Source organism: Athene noctua, chromosome 1 (genome assembly GCF_965140245.1).
Source record: "Athene noctua chromosome 1, bAthNoc1.hap1.1, whole genome shotgun sequence".
Taxonomy (NCBI): domain Eukaryota; kingdom Metazoa; phylum Chordata; class Aves; order Strigiformes; family Strigidae; genus Athene; species Athene noctua.
The window spans coordinates 173,337,972-173,357,998 of record NC_134037.1 but is presented as its reverse complement, the minus strand read 5'-3'; the positions used below and the strand labels follow the sequence as shown (position 1 = coordinate 173,357,998).

The 20,027-nt window shown below is 36.1% G+C and overlaps 1 protein-coding gene across 8 annotated transcripts in view; it reads right to left on the bottom strand.

Annotated features, from left to right (window-relative positions):
• DMD (dystrophin) overlaps positions 1–20,027 on the bottom strand; it is a 1,208,865-nt gene that overhangs the window by 351,426 nt on the left and 837,412 nt on the right. For all 8 annotated transcript variants that reach the window (XM_074905425.1, XM_074905436.1, XM_074905445.1 and 5 more), the window contains one exon: positions 17,711–17,819. In XM_074905425.1, coding sequence (XP_074761526.1) covers positions 17,711–17,819 — 109 coding nt within the window. The remainder of the gene's footprint in view (positions 1–17,710; positions 17,820–20,027) is intronic.

Below are 20,027 nucleotides of genomic sequence, written 5' to 3'. Positions count from 1 at the left end.
TTCACGTAAAGACCTTATATTCCCTCTGTGACTTCAGATGCTTAGACAACAGGAAAACAGTTGCTTAGTTTGGCATTCACGTAAGTTAAACAGAAGTTGTCTTATCTCAGAGGAAATTTCTATTCTTGTTTGTATTTCAGATAAATTGAAGAAAAACTTTCTAAAGTGGGACTCTACAGAGCCTCCATAAGTAGATTCAGGGTGTTTGATAAGAGTGCCTGGCATATCTTAGCATTTCACATATTTTGGTGTGGGTATAGACTCAAGAGTTTGCCAATTAATATTTATACATTTATTTTTCTTCTAGTGTCAGGTATTCTGAAAGAGAATATTCCTAATATTCTAGTGTTCATGGGTTTACTGTTCTGGATTTCAGTTTAGGCGTTTTTATCCTTTTAATGTAGCTATTTTGCATCAAGAAACTTGAAATACTACAGAGAGGACTGTAAGGTACTAGCAGAAGTGCACTGTCCAGTATAATATCTTCTTTAAAAGCTTCAAGATCTACCACTACCTACTGCTACTGAGGATGGTGATAATCTGTTCCACTTTAAATAACCATTTAAAACATTTGAGTTATCAAATTATTTATAGCAATTACCTTCAGAAAGTAGTTGCACAGTATGTTTCTCTTCTGATATTTATCTCCCCACAGAACAAAAATACCATTTGAAACATGTCTGTCCCTTATTCCTCTCTCTTTTGTTATTATTCTCATCATTATGTCTGTCCCTTATTTCTCTCTTTCATGCTTGCACAGATACAACATAGTTCATTCAACAGAATAGTATACGTGATCAAATAAAATTATTAGAGAAACATAAATCAACATTAATTACACATGTAGCAACAGATCTCATTTTGAAACAATTTATCCAGAACCGCACTGACAGTTTCTGTGTCTCAAAGGGGATAGTTTATCAGTTTGGGTGGCTTTTTGTTTTGTTTATTCCCCAGGACAATTAATTTATAAATGCAAAATGAGAATCAAATTCTTTCAAATATCTGAGTAGCAAATTCTATTCTACTGCTAAACATCAGAAATACTATTAAGGACTTAATCTTTTGACTTATTTAAAGGTTATATTAGAGTATCACTCGTGATATGATAAACCACAAAGCCAGAAGAACAACTGGAATTTAAGACATTAAACCACATCAACCTGTAGCTTTTAAGGTAACTTTTCATTAGTGCTTTCTGCTATTTAACAAAGAAGGAAACAACATAGAACAATAATAGGAGAAAAATAAACCACAAATCTAACATGTCTAACAAAAAACTAAAAACCAATCTAACAGTACTCTGAACTAGGTGTAATTCTCAACAACTTCTTGAACCTTGAAATACACTACATGAAAGTCAAGAGTATATCAGTAATTTCTGAATCTTAGAAATAATCTCTAATGTTAAACTTTAAGAGTGAGAATAATAGAAATGTGTCATGAAAGAAATTCAAAATCAAATACAGGAATAAGAAAAGCAGAATAAAGTAAACTGCAGCAAAGCAGTTTTTCTCCCCCCTTCTTTTATTCTGCTTATTTCGGTGTTGTGTTTCATAAGGTCAAACTGACAACTAAGAACAAATAAAACTCCTTATTTAGGTACTGAACAGCAACAGAATAGACAGGAAGAATGACAAGACTCCCAAAAGCTTCAAAGCTCCAACACCTCCTTTCAAGCCAAAGTCCTCAAGCAGAACTAACTCAATTCACAGGAATGTTTCTAATCATCCTTCTGAATGTTTTAAGTATTGTTGAAGTTTTAATTATGTAAGGTAACTGCATCTACCAGGTCAAAGCTTTCTGACAAAGAAGAAATAATATAGTAACTGGATGCAGATTTTAATTCAATTTGCATGTCTAGCCTGGGGATTTAGTTCCATGGTTAGCAGTACCAATTAAGGCATATGCCAGTCTTAAATCCTTTATACAATAAAGAACAGTAACATACACCCTTTAAACTTCATTTCTGCTTTCATCGAGGAAACCCAGCTGCATTTTACTCACTCTGAAGAAAACAGAGGAAGAGTACCTGTGCCCTGTGACAACGTTGCTCAATTAATTCATTATTTTAACACAAGCAACACTGCCTTCTCTAGTGATAGACCAAATGAGCATTCCCTCTGTGGGCAAACCAGCAGTACACTGATTCGGAGGTGGCACACCAGGCAGGTTTTGCTTATTTCATGGGAAGCCTCAGTGTCATCTTAGCAGCACTTCAGCCCTGTGAATTTGATTGGGAACAACTAGACTCGACAATAGAACACAGGTAAAGATCTATCACCTAGTAAAGTATATTTTTTCCTTGGATTTTTTTCTTATGCTGTGTCATTGCAGCCTATTTTCTACAGGGTTCAAGCATCCATGCTCATACTCGAACTCCAAGCAGGCTTCCCTGAGAGAGATCTGGGAAGACAGTTCTGAGATTGATTTATTCCTTAGACTTGTCCCAGTGATAAATGAATAGCCTCATCTCTCTCTGTCATTCAGAGTACATTAAATTCTCCCATGCAGTACAACCCTTCCACACAAGGTTTTCACTGCCAATAACACTTTTTGCAGAGGGGGCTACAGCTGCCTGCCAGGTGTTCTGGGTGACAAAATAGTTCTGAAAGAAAAGTAATAGAATTACAGTGGACAACACAGCTCTGATTAACTAAAATAAATAACATAAATTTATTATCAACAAAACCCCCAACTTTGAAATTTGAAAGCAATGATGTTTTTTTTCTGGTGGTCTGAACTCAGAATAAAGTCTTTATATTGATCAAAAAATTATTGCCAACAAAATTCCACCCACGGCTCTGAATGTGGAAAATATGCATCCTTAGAGCATTGTATCTCTAAGATAACATTTTCTAAACATTTTAATCAGCTTTTAAAGACAAAAAACATGTTTCAAACTGAGTCTTTTTCTATTTGAACAAAACATCAATGTCAGATTGACCAACGTCTGATTGTCTTTGCCTTGAATATTTAGTAAAAGCAATTCCTAGGAAAAAGTACTTAGTAACTGTATCATGGATATTTCATAAATAGTCATTTTTACAGAGTATAAATGGGTAATAGTTAGTACTTGATTTCATGAATGCTTAGGGAACATTCACATTATGTGCTGTTGTCATCAATTTAAAATACAAGTGCCTAGACTTCCTTTATATTCAAGAAGCTTTTAAAGATTCCTAGCAAGTCATTATGGATTTTTATATATTTATTAATATATATTTATCTAAAATATATATTTATCTGAACTTAATTAATACAAGTAAATAAGAGAAGCTGATAGTTCATGGAATTATTAGTTTAAATTTAGATCTAAAATAGTCTGTGCAGTAGGATGAAGAGAGGGACCAAAACTAAAGACCCCATAATACTTAGAGATTCAAAAGAAAATAGAAGATCAAGGTTTAAAACTGTTAGGAGAAAATAAAAAAATTTACAAGTGAATATGTACTGCTGTATTCAAAAATAACCATAAAATTAATGTTTTCTAATATGCTACTATTATTAGATTAATAAATAGCATCACAACTTTAAATTCATAGTAGAAAGTTAAGTGTAATCTTTCTCAGACTTATCTTTTTCTGTCATAGGAAAGATCTGGTAGAATTTTCTCACTGTCCTTTTCATGTGTAGAAGCATGACTAAGCTGTTTATTGTACAATGCATTTTCCCAAATTTCTCCAGACACAACAGAAAGATGTTTTGATATGTCTTTCACTGAGTGTAAAAAAAAAAGCTCTCACTTTCACAAATATTGGATTGTAATGGGAATAAGACCATATGTCACTGTCTGTCAGAAAAATAGGTAGAACCTACCACACACTAAGAATTTCAGTGATATAAATCATGTATAAGTATGCTTGCATGCATTGTAACATAACATTAAGGTGAAGTTAACTTTGTGCTGCATAGCAAAAAGTTAAAATAATGATCTGTTGTTGAGAAGAGTTTCTGTAAATACTTCCTCTGTACGCAAGATACTGAAAGGTGGAATGTTAATGGATTATTTGATGACACTACTGCTGTCATAGGAGACACTTCAAAATAATTTCCATGTATAGAAGTTAAGAATTTTAAAAACTTAACCTTGTTGAAGAGAATCAGGTTGGAGAATACTTCAGCAAACTGGACATACATAAGTCCATGGGCCCTGATGGGATGCACCCATGAGTGCTGGGGAAGCTGTCAGATGTCATTGTAAAGACACTTTTAATAAACTTTAATTGATGGCGACTGGGGGAAATGCCCAAAGACTGGAGGAAAACAAATGTCACTTCCATCCTCAGGAAGGACAATATGCAGAACCCAGGGAACCACAAGCCAAACAGCCTCACCTCAAACCCTGAAAAAGTGATAGAGCAACTAATCCTGGGAACCATTTCTAGGTACATGAAGCACAAAAAGGTCATCCTTGATTCACTAAGGGGAAGTTATGCTTGACCAAACTGATCACTTTCTATAATGAAATGGCTGACTTGGCAGACATGGGCAGAACAGTGGATAACACAGAATCATAGAATGGTTTGGGTTGGAAGGGACGTTAAAGATCATCTAGTTCCAACTTCCCTGTCACGGGCAGGGACATCTTCCACTAGACCGGTTTGCTCAAAGCTCCATCCAATCTGGCCTTGAAATACTGTCTGCCTTGACTTCACTAAGGCTTTCAACACTGTCTCTCATAAGATTCTCAGAGAGAAGCTGAAGAAATATGGCCTGGATGAGCAGACAGTGAGGTGGATTGAAAACTGACTGAACCACTGGGCCCATAGGGTGGTTATTAGTGGGATGAAGTCTAGTTGGAGGTCAATAACTAGTAGTGTTCCCCAGGGGTCAATTCTGTGTCCAATCTTATTTAAAATCTTCTCTAAGGATCTTAATGATGGGACAGAGTGTACCCTCAGAAAGTCTGCAAATGACACACAGCTGGGAGGATTGGCTGACACAGAAAAAGAGGGTTGGTGTTGCCATTCAGAGGGAGCTTGACAGGCTGAAGAAATGGACAGGAATATCATGAAGTTCAACAAAGGGAAATGCAAAGTCCCCACCTGGGGAGGAACAACCCTATGTACCATCACAGGCTAGGGGCCCAAATATCTGGAAAGCAGCTTTGCAGAAGAGGCACTGGAAGTCCTGGTGGAATCCAAGTTAAGCATGAAGCATCAATGTACCCTTGCAGCAAAGGCTATTGGTGTCCTGGGCTGCATTAGGAGGAGTGTTGCCAGCAGGTGGAGAGGGGTGATCCTTCCTCTCTACTCAGTACCTGGAACAGTGTATCAAGTTCTGTGCTCTCCAGTACAAGACAGCTATAGAGCTACTGGAGAGAGGCCAGTGAAGGGTCACAATAATGATTAAGGGACTGAAGTATCTCTCATACAAGGAAAGACTAACAAAGCAAGGACTGTTTAGCCTAGAAAAGAGAAGACTCAGGGGGCATCTTACAAACATGTATAAATATCTGAAGGGAGGGGTACAAAGAAGATGGAGCCAGGCTCTTTCCAGTGGTGCCCTGTGAACAAGACAAGAGGCAATGAGCACAGACTGAAACAGAGGAGGTTCCCACTGAATATCGGGAAACACTTTTTGACGGTGAGGGTGACTGAGCCCTGTGACATGTTGCCCAGAGACGTTGTGGAGTCTCCATTCTTGGAGATATTCAAAAGCCTCCTGAACACAATCCTGGGCAGCCTCCTCTAGGTCACCTTGCCTGAGCAGAGGGGTTGGACCAGATGACCTCCAGAGGTACCTTCCAACCTCAATCATTCTGTGTTCCTGTAAAGCAGTTTCTCAGTTCCAAATGCTCTCTAAAAGTCAGATTGGAAATAGTGTGAACACAGAGAATGTATTGGAAACAAATCAGCTAAGACTGTAGATAATACAGAGAAATATTCCTAGCACACTGTGTGTAAACATTCAACTGACTGGTCCACATGTGGCAGAAAAGGCTTTAAAACTTCGGTACCCTATCCTAGTTTGACTATGACTCGAGCAGGGGCAGGCAGTATAAAACTAATTGAGGACTGTAATATATGTCTGTAAACTGAAGTAGCATTAATAATGATTGCTCTGCTTGGACCTATTGTTCTGTTCAAATCTTTCTGAAAGATAAACTGCTTCAAAGTTCAGTCTCCTTTTAGTAATATAGCATTTTCATGGTATTCCTCATGAACCTTTCCTTAGGCAAAGTTCAAGATGAGTGATGGGCCCACTAAAAATTGAAAAGCAAAAGGCTAGGTTATGAATGGATCACTTTCAGTGAATGTAACATTTAAGGAGAAACCAAAACTAAAACAGGTCACAAGAACCTTTCATATCCTAGCTACATAGTGGTCTAGATTCAATTTATAGTAGTATCACTGATTACAATACCAAGGCTCATTTAACCATCAACACATACTTAAAAGTTAGGTGAAAACAATATTCTGAAATTATGTCGTGTTGCCACTGGATACTCATTGCAATATTGAGATAATGCTTGAAAAAATAGTCCAGATGGGGGGGAGAGAACCCACAAACTAAACAAAAAACCCCAACGGTACATTTAATTTAATGGCTAAGATTTAAAAATCTCCCTCTTCTATAAACTTCCTTGTTTATGCAAACTATATATACACAACGTGATTGTGTATGTTGTGTCAGTTCAGTAGTTTAAAGGTTAGCTGAACAAATGTCTGCAACATTGTCACCAATATATCTGCTACAGAAGAAATAACCATTTTTTCATACCACTAGTGGTATTTTTTACAAATGTAGAAGTTGATTCAAGTGCTGAGATACTGGCATAATATAAACTGAACACGTGTTAAGGCTAATACCTCTTATTTATTGTAACAAAACAAAAAAATAATCAGAAATATTTGTGTTTGGGTTTTTCCCCTCAAATAATTTTGTCTTATTTCTTAATTGTGGTATGAAGTGCCAGGAAACCTACAGCTGAGAGAAAAAAATTTCTTTCTGTCTTGCCTGTGCCCTGTATCTTCTATTGTCATTACTGATTTGAGTCTTCCCTTAAGTTCTCATGTCATAACTTTTAAAAGGCAAGGAAGAAAAACTTCCTGAAGTAGGGAATTCAGACTATCTCAATTAAAATGAATAGTAATATCTAAAAATTGTTATTTCTTTTTATGAATGTGACAGATGCTCTTGTGCTAGTTTTAGTTTCTCATTTGGTGCATTTTTCCATGTGGAAGATTTCATGCCTGGCCAGAGAGGTTACAGGTGTTCAGACTGCATATACTGATTTGTATAATATAAGGTAGTCGTACTGTATATTAAATGATTTGTATATTTATCGTATGGATTATCACATTGAAATATTGGACAAAAGTCTCATTTTCTTCATAGGGTAAATACAAACTTTTAACTAAATTGCTATGCACATTCATGGTGGCCTGTTAGAAATACTTTCACGTTTCTGATAGAGTTTTATATTTGACAAAGAAAACAGTTAAAAGCATTCAATGCATATTACTTTTCATGTTTCAGGATGATACATGGGCTTTTTTCTTAATCAATCATGAAATAAGGGTTTCCCCTTTTTTATAGACATAACGTTTGAGCTTTTTTCATCAGAACTTTTAAAGGAAACCTTAAGAAGACATTACATCTATGGAGTCAGTCTTTTGGGGAACAGAAACGCTACAAAATTTCTACTGTGATAGCACTTGGAATCCCAAAGAGATTCATGATACTAGCAGCCAATTTAAAACTAATTTATCTGTAAAACATAGTGATAATCAGCATATGCAAAAGTACAGTCAATGGAGCTGCTATTTGCCATATGAGGACTACTGATATGTTTGTATTTTTAAGGATAAAATTACCTTGTTGTCTCTTAAAATATTTTAACTAAAGGAAGTGTTGAGGAAAATGTTCCAGTCTGTTTTGGGATCCTTGAAGTAATAGACAGAATCAACACAAGAAACCTCTTTGGTAATATTAAGACACTGTCAATAAGCAATTTTATTTTTTATTTTTGAAAGTGATCTAATAATATTACTTTGCTGTTATTTAAATTAATATTTTAATAATGAAATAAAATTTCACGGGTTTTATATTTATTCCCTCTTCCCCCTGTTTTCCTGCATCCCTAATTAAGTCTTTCAATATCTAAAAACACATGCAATCATTCCTGGGCAGTCTGAAGAGTTTCAGTTCAAGGAGTCAAGCATTATGTTTTTGAAAACAGTCTTTTTTCTGTTGTTATTTTTTAAATGCAGTATTATTTGTACCTCTACAGAAAACTTTTTTTTTTTTTTCCCCCCAAAGGATAGCAGTCTTTTTGAGTAAGCAGTTGTTACAAAAGGGTTTCATGAAAATTAATGTTTTGTACTACGGCAGTTGTGGTGTTCCATCAAGTTCTGTCACATACTTGCCTTATAAAAAATGTTGTGACAACATCTGTCACAAATGATGCAAGCACCTCTCAGTATTCCTTTTGTTAGTAAAAGTAACAAGTTCCTTGATTCAGTATGCAGCTTTCAATTGGACGTCAATCTATATGACAACAATTTACATTTCCAGTGCACCACTATTGGCATGTAACTGGATTTTGGCAGCTAGATCTTTGATATAAGGAAAACCACATATTGCCAGCAGCTCCAACTTTTACAGTCTCATGAAAATCACCTCTTCTAATTTTGTAAGATATACAAATTGATTTAACAGGCATAAATTACTATCCTAGCCAAGGGGAACTCGGAAAAAGAAAGGGTAAAAAATTTTACACAGATACAGAATACCAAGGAACCAGTGGAATTGGGTACCATGGAGTGAAAAAAAAAATAAAAAATCAGAACAGGTTTGAAGAAGCTTTGAAATAAACAGAGTTCAGTTATTAGCTAATTTATCAGCATTACAGTATTCATGCAAAAATTTCCAAGTTACCCTTATTCTTAGAGAGAAAGAATTTCTCTGCAGAATTAAAAACAGTCGTTCAAAGCTAGAGAAGGCAACATCATCACTGCCACTTTTGTTTTTGACAAAGTAATTCCTCAAATCACTGCAAGCACCTTCTGTTCTTTTATCAGAAATGTTAAAATACCTGCCTTTGTGAAACACGTGTCAAGTTTTCTCATGAAAACTTGTATAATTAGTACTTTTCAGGTCAAACTAACCTCTGCTGCTCTTCCAGATATTTTAGTTTCACCTTAGGAAGAACTGCCTTTGGGAACTTAAGTCTCATTTGATCACCAACCTATTGTTGAAGGAAATATCAGTAATGCAAATCTCTACCTCCATATCTCCATCACTATGTTCCCTGCTGATCCACACTGATACAATAAAAGACAGCAGTATGATATTTCAGTAGCAAGCTTCATATAAACACAATTGAACAATTTGCTAGTTGGAGTAGCAGGTATCCATTTGCCATCTATTCCTCATTTTAGTCTTCTACAGTTTAAGGAACAATTCTATCACCATCTTATGCCCTCTGACTAGAGCAGAAACGTTAGAAGCGATTATGGACTTGGTTACTCATTCCCTGGGGCCTCCACTCTGCTCATGATCATTTGCTCGTGCTCTTTGGTTGACTTTTTCTCTGTAGAGCAGACCTAAGTCTGTGGTAGCTCCAGTCACCACAGAAATATTAGGAAGGATGCCAGAGCTACTGCATTTCTCGGTAAAATATAACCAGGATGGCACTGAGCCCTTCTCCCTTCAGAGAGAAGGGGCCAGCTTTCTTTGCTCTTTTAAAAACACAAGTCAACAAAAAAACAGCACACAAGTCAAGAGGACTGTGTGCAGAATGACCTATCACTTTCTACTGTTCTAGAAAATTAGAGAGATTTTCACACAATGTAGTGGCCAATAGACTAAATTACTATTTAAAAGAAAACAGGAGATTAGTGCTATTTGCAAGCCCATGCTATCTGTATCCAGTCAGATATTATAGTTACCGTAACAAAAAGAAGGATAAGAGACAGAGGGAGTTTAAAGCATGAAAAAAGTGTGTGATGTAAAAACTAGAAACTAAGGTAGAAAACCCACTTTATTATGGATACTTTCCTGCTAGGATCTCTAATGAGAATCCCTTTTCTGTATCTTCCAGAGCAAAGTAATTCAAATTCTTGATTCTGTCGATCTGTGTTTTTAAAATGATGTAATTTTGTCGTTGCCATATTTCTTGAAAAATTACTAACATTGGATTCTTCAGTGTGTGCTGAATATAATTCTAGAGAAAAATAAACATTAATTTAATTCCGTCCTGAAGCCATGTTATGTGAGCCATGCAAACAAGACCGGCTATAACTATAACTTTGTTCTGTGCTCTCACCTGGTATAGGTTATCAATAATACTCTGATGAATTCTACAGTATGCTATCATTTACATTTCATGGGATTTAATAAAAATTAATCCTGTATATCCTGCTGCTACTAACTATTGATCAAAAAATTAAATGAAAGAAAACAAGCTGAAAAGCCTGCTCCTCAGAAGAAAATACCAGATCGTATTTTAAAAAGGGAATAGGTGAATGCGGTCCTTTGAAAGACTGATGATAGCATTAATCTTATTTACATCATAAATCTTGATAGCTGTACTTTCAACAACTTGTTATAGAACAGAAAAAGTAAACCTAGATTTGATATTGTCTTTAATAACTGCAAAACAGTCAACTCCTGTTTTCATTTTCTGATTTACATTTCATCACAGGTATAATAAAAATTCTGAGTAGTAACCCAGAGTGAGTTTTATTTAATCAACTGAGCCCTGAAAAATCAAAGTAAAAGTCCATATTCCCTGTGTAAACTGCACTGTCACATCGGTTTATTACAGATACTTTCAAAGAATAGCCTATTGTGAGAGCCCCAGAACAGGATGTTAAATATAAAGGTGTAACCTTCTTTCTTTTGATTTAAATCAGGCTTTTGTGACTTAGGCATATTTTGTATGTATTTTTCACCTGTCAGATAATCCAGAAACAAATCCTTACATCGAGATATGCTATAAAGATCAAGATAGAAATTCTGAGTATCATAGAGATTTGCGTTTATAAACTTGCTTATTATGTTTTTATTCATGCAGCTCTGAAGGCATAGTGTCAGCTTTTTATCTAGACTCTTTTCATTACTTCTCCCTGTTGGTGTTGCAGCACATGCTGTGAATGACCTCCAGAGATTCCTGAAGCTATATGCAGAGAGAAAATTGAATCTGAAAGCTTTATTAGACAAGTTTGTCTTCAGCTTGTGTCTGATGTCAGCTGTATTGAAAAATAGAACTGCTTGTGAAACTGGGTCCTGACCTTGAAAAATCTCCAATCAAATGGTAACAGATTCAGTTTTGTGCCGTATTGCTACTTGTTGGATGTGGCACATGTGTTAGAAGTGAAAAAGCTTCCTAATGAAAATCAGATGGAATAATCAGGCAACTTCTTTCCTGAACACAATGGGGAAAAACTAGATATATATCAATATACCCATAATAGGGCCAACTCAGGTTGGCATCTGTGAATCTCTTTGCTGAACTAAAATGACTCAAAATCAAGAAAGTTAAAATTATTTCTATAAACTGTTATTTATTCCTTCAGCCAAGAGCAAGCAAAAGACAAGGTAAAGACAACAATCTATTCCTTTACTATTCCACTTCATATGAGTGTGAACAACCTTTGTTAGGCTAGCTGACTTAAGGAAGAGCCTACTCTTACTGCTCTCCACTGATTCAAGAACTCAAGGTATTCTCTATGATACTTCCCTGCTGCACTGTTCCCTGTTCATTTTATTTATTGCATTTTGTTTTACTAATTTTTTTCCTAGAGTTAAATTTAATTATAACTAATATTAAAACTAGACATTTCCTCTGGATGCACAAGTGTCAGAAACTATACAATTCTAGACATGGCCAATATTGAAAAAAATATTTCTCTCTATTGCAACTCTCATGCTAGTGGTCTTATTTACTGGTGTCCTAAACATAATGCTAACTAAAATGGACTACTGGCAGTAGCATTGCCTTCTAATTCAGCATAGAACTACTTGTCACAACAGATGCACGCTGTGGATTTTTAGCTGTTCAGCTCTGTGGAGAATGTTTCTGCAAAATTAAATATCTAGCATGTCCCCCACACAAGCATTTTATCAGCTGATAGCACAGGGTTTTTCAATGGTAAATGTTATGCTCAATGTATTTTTAAACACCAACACATGTTTGCGTTAGTATTGAAAACACTGTAGACACACGTCCCTAGATTGTTCAGTCTTCCTCGGAGAATTCTTGGTTTCAACTATACTATGCCAGATGCTATAAACAATACAGACACTCTAATATTTGATTTGTAATTTATTTTTTTAAAATTTACCCTCTGACTACGCATCTTATTGTTATTTTTTCAGGTGCACTTAATAAAATTCACAAGGATTTTTGGAAATTCTGAGAAACAGTTCTGAACTACAGCATATATGTTTACTCAAACACCGTGTGTAATATATAAACAATGACTGCTTCAGAGCACATTAGCTACTACAAAAAAGAAAATAGTATCCATTGTGCATTTTTGCCCAAAGCTAGTTGTTGGCATTTTGTTTCTTACATTTTTGTTACTGTCTCTTGCATATCTCTTAAAACAAATGCGGTTTTTGTTTTTAAAGAAGCAGTGGGACATTACATGATCCAGCTCTGAAATCCACGGAATGAATATATTTCAACAATTATAGTTTCAAAACCAAATAATCCTTCATCTGCACCGAAAATATTAAACCAAATATCATGTCAGAGATTTAACATAGCAGTCTTCATAATGCAGGATACTGCTATGCGCAATCTGTATATCTCTCTATTTTAGAACTAACAGAGAATACTAGTTCACTCAACTATGCATTAATATGAAAATAAAATTCCAGATGCATACATAACAGACACTAGCACTACAGAACTTTCAGCTTCTGAGGTCACTGAATTCTAGTCCTAAACCTTATGTTATTTCATCAAGGTACATATTTTCACATACATGGGGTTTTTTTGCTGCTAATTTTCCTCAAATACCTACAGTCTTAGGAATTGTATATTTTTACTAGCACCAGTACATGTTTCTTATGTTATACTACAACCCAAGCAGTGTATATGAATTTCTCCTGTATTAAGCTACAGTGGTACATAGACATTACTGATATTTTTCAAGAACTGTTTTGTAAGATCTTGTAAGCCTAGAAGAAAGCAGCATGCCTAGTCCAGGTGGGGACTTATTTCATGGAGAAATAAGAGGCAAACTAAAGTTTCCCAAACAAAAGGAGACATACCTTACACTGTACTCCTATAACTAAAATATCAAAGGAGAAGCAAATGAAATTCTGTTGTCACTGGTTTCCCCAGATCCACAAATATCACTCTTTCAGTTCAAACCCCAAAACTCAAGGTATTATAAATTCTGGAGGTGACTGCTGTGAATCTTTTTTCTACACCCCTGATGAATATATTGGCTAATAAATAATGAGTTCTCTTTTGGTTAAATCAGTTGGTGAAATTACTGCAGCTCACAATCTTCATGTTATAACTTGCTTCTAATGGACTCAGCTTGATACAACACTCCTCTCCCATTCTTCTGTATTCATTCTAAATCCTTTTTCCCCTGTACATGGAAGCCCAGTCTGTGGCTCTGTGCCTGCAGTCTCTGAATCCTATTCCCAAAACAAATTATACTGAAAGCACAGAAGAGCTTTGATTTTATGCATTTGAAGAAAGATACCTAAAGCTGGTGATTAATGTTATGAGTTCTGGTGATACAGTATTACCTTTCTTCAAATCCTTTCTATTAAATATACAATAACTAACTGCATATAAAACCTTTCTGTCAAATGCATCTCTAACTCTGCTACAATCTGTAAAACAAAACCCATTTTTTTCTTTATATTTTTTTTTTAGACCTGCTACCAACAGTGCTCCAAAATTAGACTGATAACTTGTAAAGGTTAAAGGGGCAAATTCTACTTAATTTTGGAAGTAATTTCACCACTGTAGCTGACACTAACTCTCACTCTACGTTTTCTTCATTTCACAGTCATACGTTTTCCTGTTTCATTTGAAACTAGGAATTTCATGCAAAAAGACAAAAACTTGTGTAAAAATTCAGGGGCAAAGTTTAAAATGATTCTACACAAAGTACTATCCACTGTACACTGTTCACAATGTACCACTCACAATTTTATTAGCCATACATGCAAAATGTAAAATTAGTTGACAAAGATTTTCTACTGTATTTGTTTGCAGTTGACTTTAGGTATAGCATGACTGAAAATAAATACAAAGCCTTTTTAAGAAACTGTTGTTTGCAAGTATAGCTCTAAACGAAAGTGGCCAATATTTTTCCCTAACTTCTTAGATGAATGAAGGCAAATAATGGAAAATGTCTTCCTCAGGACCAAAGTCAGGAATGTCTTTCACCCCACAATGTATTCACATGGGTTTTCAAAGCACTATATAACTTCACCTAACTCATTAAGTAAATACAATGGTAGCACTTCAGTATAAAAAAGTCATATGAATGCTAACGATACTATTAAAATATGCCCCTCTTGTTAAAGCATTCTCAAACTGCATTTCTCTCTGCTTAAAATGTTTTCAAACTGCTGGCTAAGCAATGCATCAAGGTATTTGGATAGAGACATTCACACAGTTTCATGTTATCATGTCAAGTACAGACAGCAAGTGCGATTTCCTTCCTAAATCATCTTGTCTTGGAAGTCAATCTCTGCTAAGGTTTTAGACATACCCTTCAGCTAAGTACACTTTTTGAGCTGAAAAAGTAGTTCTTGTTCATTATGCCTGAGGGCACACTGGACTGGTGGGATATTAAGGACTTTTTTTTAGTGCTGCTTCTGCTGAAGAAACTCTAATACATAAACCTAAAAATAATTATAAACAGGGTCCTTTACCTCTGTAACAGAGGTAACAGCCACCAGATGGTATATTTAGTAAGACCCTCTGGCTGAGTTCTTGCAGCCAGATTAGACCAAATGATACCTGACAGGGCAGTAGAGATTAGCCAATTACATCTTCATTCCCTGGTCTCAAACACAGATGTCAACATTATTAAATTCTGATGTCCACAAAAGTCTCTATAGAATGAGGAAGTGAATAGTTATTAACAGGAGACACTGCCATTGCTTCACAGAGTCCTTCCAAAATAATTTTGTGCATATTTCTTTAAAAATGATGTTTAATCAGATTGTTTAGATTTTGGGAGGCTTGGCTAAAGCTAGCTTTCCCTCAGCCGGTTTGAGTATCTATGCACATCAATGCATGGTTCATGAGAGTCAGCAGCACAGGACAAGTAAGTCCATAAAAATGTCTATAATGGATGTGGTTAAAATAACTACAGAACTTATAGCAAAACCCATGACATCCAATCTCTGCTTTTTCCCCCTGGCTTTTTTTTTTTTTTTTTTTGAGATACAAAAATACTTTAGTAACACATACCACTTTCTATCTTTGCAGAAACCTGCTATCTCAGCCTGGAAAAGAGAAGGCTCAGGGGGAACATACCCATGTGTATAAATATCTGACTGGTGGAGTAAAGAAGACAGAGCTAGACTCTCTTCAGTGATGCCCAGTGACAGGATGAGAAGCACCATGAAAAATTAAAATACTAGAAATTCTATTTAAATAGAAGAAGAAACTTATTTTTACTGTGAGAGTGGTTCAAGCACTGGAACAATTTGCCCAGAGAGGTTATGGAGCAACCATCCTTGGAGATATTCAAAACCTGACTGGACATGAACCCAAGCAACCTGTGCTAATTGACTGTGCTTTGAGCAAGGTGAATAGATGTCTCCCCATGTCCCTTCTGAACTCCACAGTTCTATGGTGATACATCGATAATGACGTGATTGCAGTAAACTGACTCAAATAAAGAAAAATGTGAATCAGTGTTGCAAGCACAGGTTCAAATTTTAAGTGCTCTTGCAAATAGAAAGGAAATCAGTCTTACTTCCTGCTTAATCCTTTATAGAACACCCAGTGCATTCATTTTCTGCATATATAATTCCATCTGCTGAGTCCCAGAAAATTTTTGTAGTCAAAACCTACATCTTGAATTAAGGCAATAAGCAATTTTGCAATTCTTCAGCTAAAGATGAGTTAATATAAGAATCTACTGCACTACTACTCTTGTGTTCTCTCTCTTGTTCCATTATTACCATTTCCTCTGTAACAGCAAATACACAACTCATCAACACTCTCTCCCCCCGGAATCTGACATAACCTGCTGACACACAAAACTGACACAGCAAGTTTAGTGACCCAGCACAGCAAAAAATGATTACACATCTCCTTCCGTTCCCCATGTCATTACATGAATTTCTATAGTATGCCTCAGAACAAGATCCTGTAAAGGAAGGATACTGCTGGACTACAGGTTTTAAAAAACACTAGGTGTATTTGGCCCTTTTTAGAAAACTGAAATGATTGCCACTGGAACCACAGCAGTTGTAAATGACTAAAACGAAATGATAGTTCCTATTTAGTAAGATTCAACATGACATAAGCAAGACATCTGCTTTGCTTGAATTGATATATGTTATTCTGACAGAAGTTGGACTGTCTTCTGGTACTGAATATCCTGGATTCTGTCTATATGGTACAATTATTTACTTCTCTGAAAAAAAGATTTTTCTGTTTTGCTGTCCTAGAGAGTCACTAGTAGAAGGTAGAGAATTCTCCAATTTCAGCTTTTCTTGTAAGCTACCCATTAAAACATGTTAAAAGCAAGAGGGATCAACATTCTACAAGTAATCAAATCCCAGGTGACTACTGTAGCTGTATCAGACTGAGTTACAGGCAATCTGACTGCAGGGGGAAAATTTCTACTCCCACATCTGATGAGCAGCTTTCCAAATTGTACGGGTGAGTAACATCCTTCATCTAAGCAACTGAGAGAGCTCAGTATCAGGTAAAGAACCTTAGAGCCTTTAGTAAATCAGATTTAACCCAGTGCTTACATTATGTATTTTTTTTTCCACCCATGCTTAATCACTACATTTCAAAGCAAAGCAGTGGGAAATAAAATCCATTTATCAAGGAGAGAAAAATGAGTTTGTAATCCTTGTAAGGAACCAGCAGGTACAAAGACATATGAGAAGAATCTAATATAAATATTGTCCACATTACTTAAATTAAATGGAGATCAACTGTCTTGGTGTGGATTAATGAATTCAAGACACCCAGAAATGTATAGCACAGACCTGATGTTTAACCGCAGAATTACTCTTACCATTTTGCCATACAACCTTTTCTATGAATACACAAGCTTTGTCTTGAAACAGTCTCAGTTCATTGCTCTATCATAAAAAGTAATTTCAGAATTTCATTCTGGACCAATTTACATCCACTTGACCTGTAACATCATTATCTTTTAATTTAAATAAGTATTCTCCCTTCATAGTATTTCCTTCATGAATATATACGTAGAAAGTCAAAATCTCATCTCATCTCTTCATAGAATAAAGAAACAAGACTTTGAAACAGTAATAATTTGAAAAGCATACTGCAATCCTTTCATCAGATCCATAATCTAATTTGTCTTCTGGGATGCATTACGCAAAATAGAAAGGAAACAATAAAAAAGCCCAAGTTGAATGCCACACTAGCACACTTCCCTTTCACAAGCTAAAGCTGAAATTTGTAAGGATGCAGAATGAATTTAGATGGTCTCCAGCCATTTTCATTTTAACTGTGTGATTTGTAATTAATTTCAAAAGATGTACATAGTGAAGCACTTACAGACACCTGAAGAGAAAAGGCCAAATGCTCCTAATGCTGGCTTTGCCTTTAGTTGTTGAATTAAGTGGTTTATTGCCTTCCAGTCAGCATTCAAGTCTTCTAATTTTTTCTAGAACAGAAAATAAAAATATATTAAATTTCTAATATATAAATTGATGTTAATAAAAGTAAAATAAAGTCTTTTACCTATTTTCTCCATCTGATGGACCACCTGAATTTTAAAAAACCCAGAAAGGTAGAAACAGCAATTAATTTTCACAAATGGGAGACAGGGATGAGTAAAATCCCTTCCTGTTGGGCTTGCAAAAGAGCTTCATGTTGTCAGGGTCCTGAAAGCATCTTTCCTCCTCAAAATTTGGCAGCTGAAGCTCAGGGACAAGCTAGAACCAGCACAGCTGCCTGACCCTGACCACAGATAGACTTCCCGGACCAGCCTCTGTCTGTTCTTCTCCCCATGGCCCTGCCCAGCCACCTGGGGCTGTGTTTGACTCTGGTTCCCCTCAGCGGGCCTGATCCTGATCTCCACCCAGGGGAAGCCCTGATTCTTGGCCAGCGGCAGCAGCAGGTTGGTGTGGACCTGGCTGGTGAGACTGTCCTGCAGCCCAGTGGGAGCCCCCATCCCTCCCTGCTCCCTGGGAGCACTGCTTTGCCCTGCTTCCTGATTGGCAAGCCTTTACAGCTTTTTAGGGAACACAGGATGGCTTCTTCTTGAATGTACTCTAGAGGTGGGTTTTTCATCATCACAAACCTGAGATGCTCACTTTTTAAATTCGAATAGAAAGGTGAATTATGTATTTTTAAAAAGTTGTCAGTAAAACCTCTGCAATTTGTAATATCAAATGCATAACACATTCCTCCCCCTATTAGAAAAAAAAAAAAAAAAAGTAAAAAGAAAATCTTAGGAGTCTTCAGGGAGTCACAGACTTCAGTGTGTGGGCACACAGTCCTGACTGGTAATGGCTGAACTGCTACTTTTAAAGAAAACCTAAGTGAAATGTGTGGAGTGTGAATTACATCAGACCCCAGATAATCCTGAGAGTTATTTAGACTTGAAAATATTGTTTCTACCTCTCTTTCTTCATTGCTGTAAGGACTGTAAAGGAGGTTGAAGCATTGCTAATTCTATGCTGACATCTCAAACACTTAAAATGAAGACTGCATTTCTTTTTTAAGCTGCTCCCTGATTGTCTGCTACAAAAAGCAGCAGAGTGTACCAGTGCCACTCAGGAATGCTTTTAGTATTCTTGTGTCTAATTCATTATTAGATATATAGTCTAAATCACAATCCAGCCATGATGGAAACAGGATGCTTATTAAGTAAGGTACTTTAATTACCTAGAGTCTAAGATGACAGGGGTCAATAGGACAGGGGTAGGGAACAATACTCATTAAATTGCAGTGTGTACATACACAAATCACGCACACACAGAGACACTGAGGTAGCACAATTTTATGTTCTGATGTGTCAGGGGAGCATTTCTAGAACCTGCCTTAAGCTTTGCCATAAATACTCGAAACCTGCAAAGTTCTTTTGTATCTGTCACCAATGGACGCTAGAATATTGCCTGGTATAAACTCTGGACAGCTTTTTGTGTAAATGCTTTTTGATAGGGCAGGAGAGAAAGGATACAATTCTGTATCAGGGAATAAAACAACTTTTTTTCCATAAGAGCAGCTTAAAAACTGCATTAAAAATAAAATCATAAGCCAGGAATATCAGATATTCTCCTCGATAATAGACTATGAGGACCAGGCAGAAAAATCAACCAGATGTGGGTGCGTATGTCGGATTGCAAACTTCCTGCGTACACTGACAATGTAAAAGTATCATCAGCATTTGGGTTAGAAGACTAACGGCATCTAGATTAACGACAGGTAAAAGCAAAAGAATTTGTGCTTGTTAGGTAAGAAACAGATAAGAAGGGATTCTTTAAAATAACAAAGCAGAAACTTATCTACCAGCTGCACGCAGTTAGTAGTGTTTGTCGAAAGTGCTGAGAGGGACTATTTTTTGAAATGAGCATGTGCAAGAACAACATACGGTTTTGCTGTTCTTTTTAGAGTGTACAAGAAAATATAAGGACTTGTTTTTCTCATAAATGGTGGAGCATGACTGTTAACCATATTGGTGTGTGTTTTGACTATGGCCTTATCCCGCAAAAAAGGGTTCCTGCTACAACCAGATATGTATGATAAATGCAAACTGTCATATGACAAGTCACAATCATACATATGTCTCATTTCTGTGTGGATTACAGACACACAGAAACACATATGTTTGACACATACTATGGTAGATTTTAAAGCGCTTTTTTTT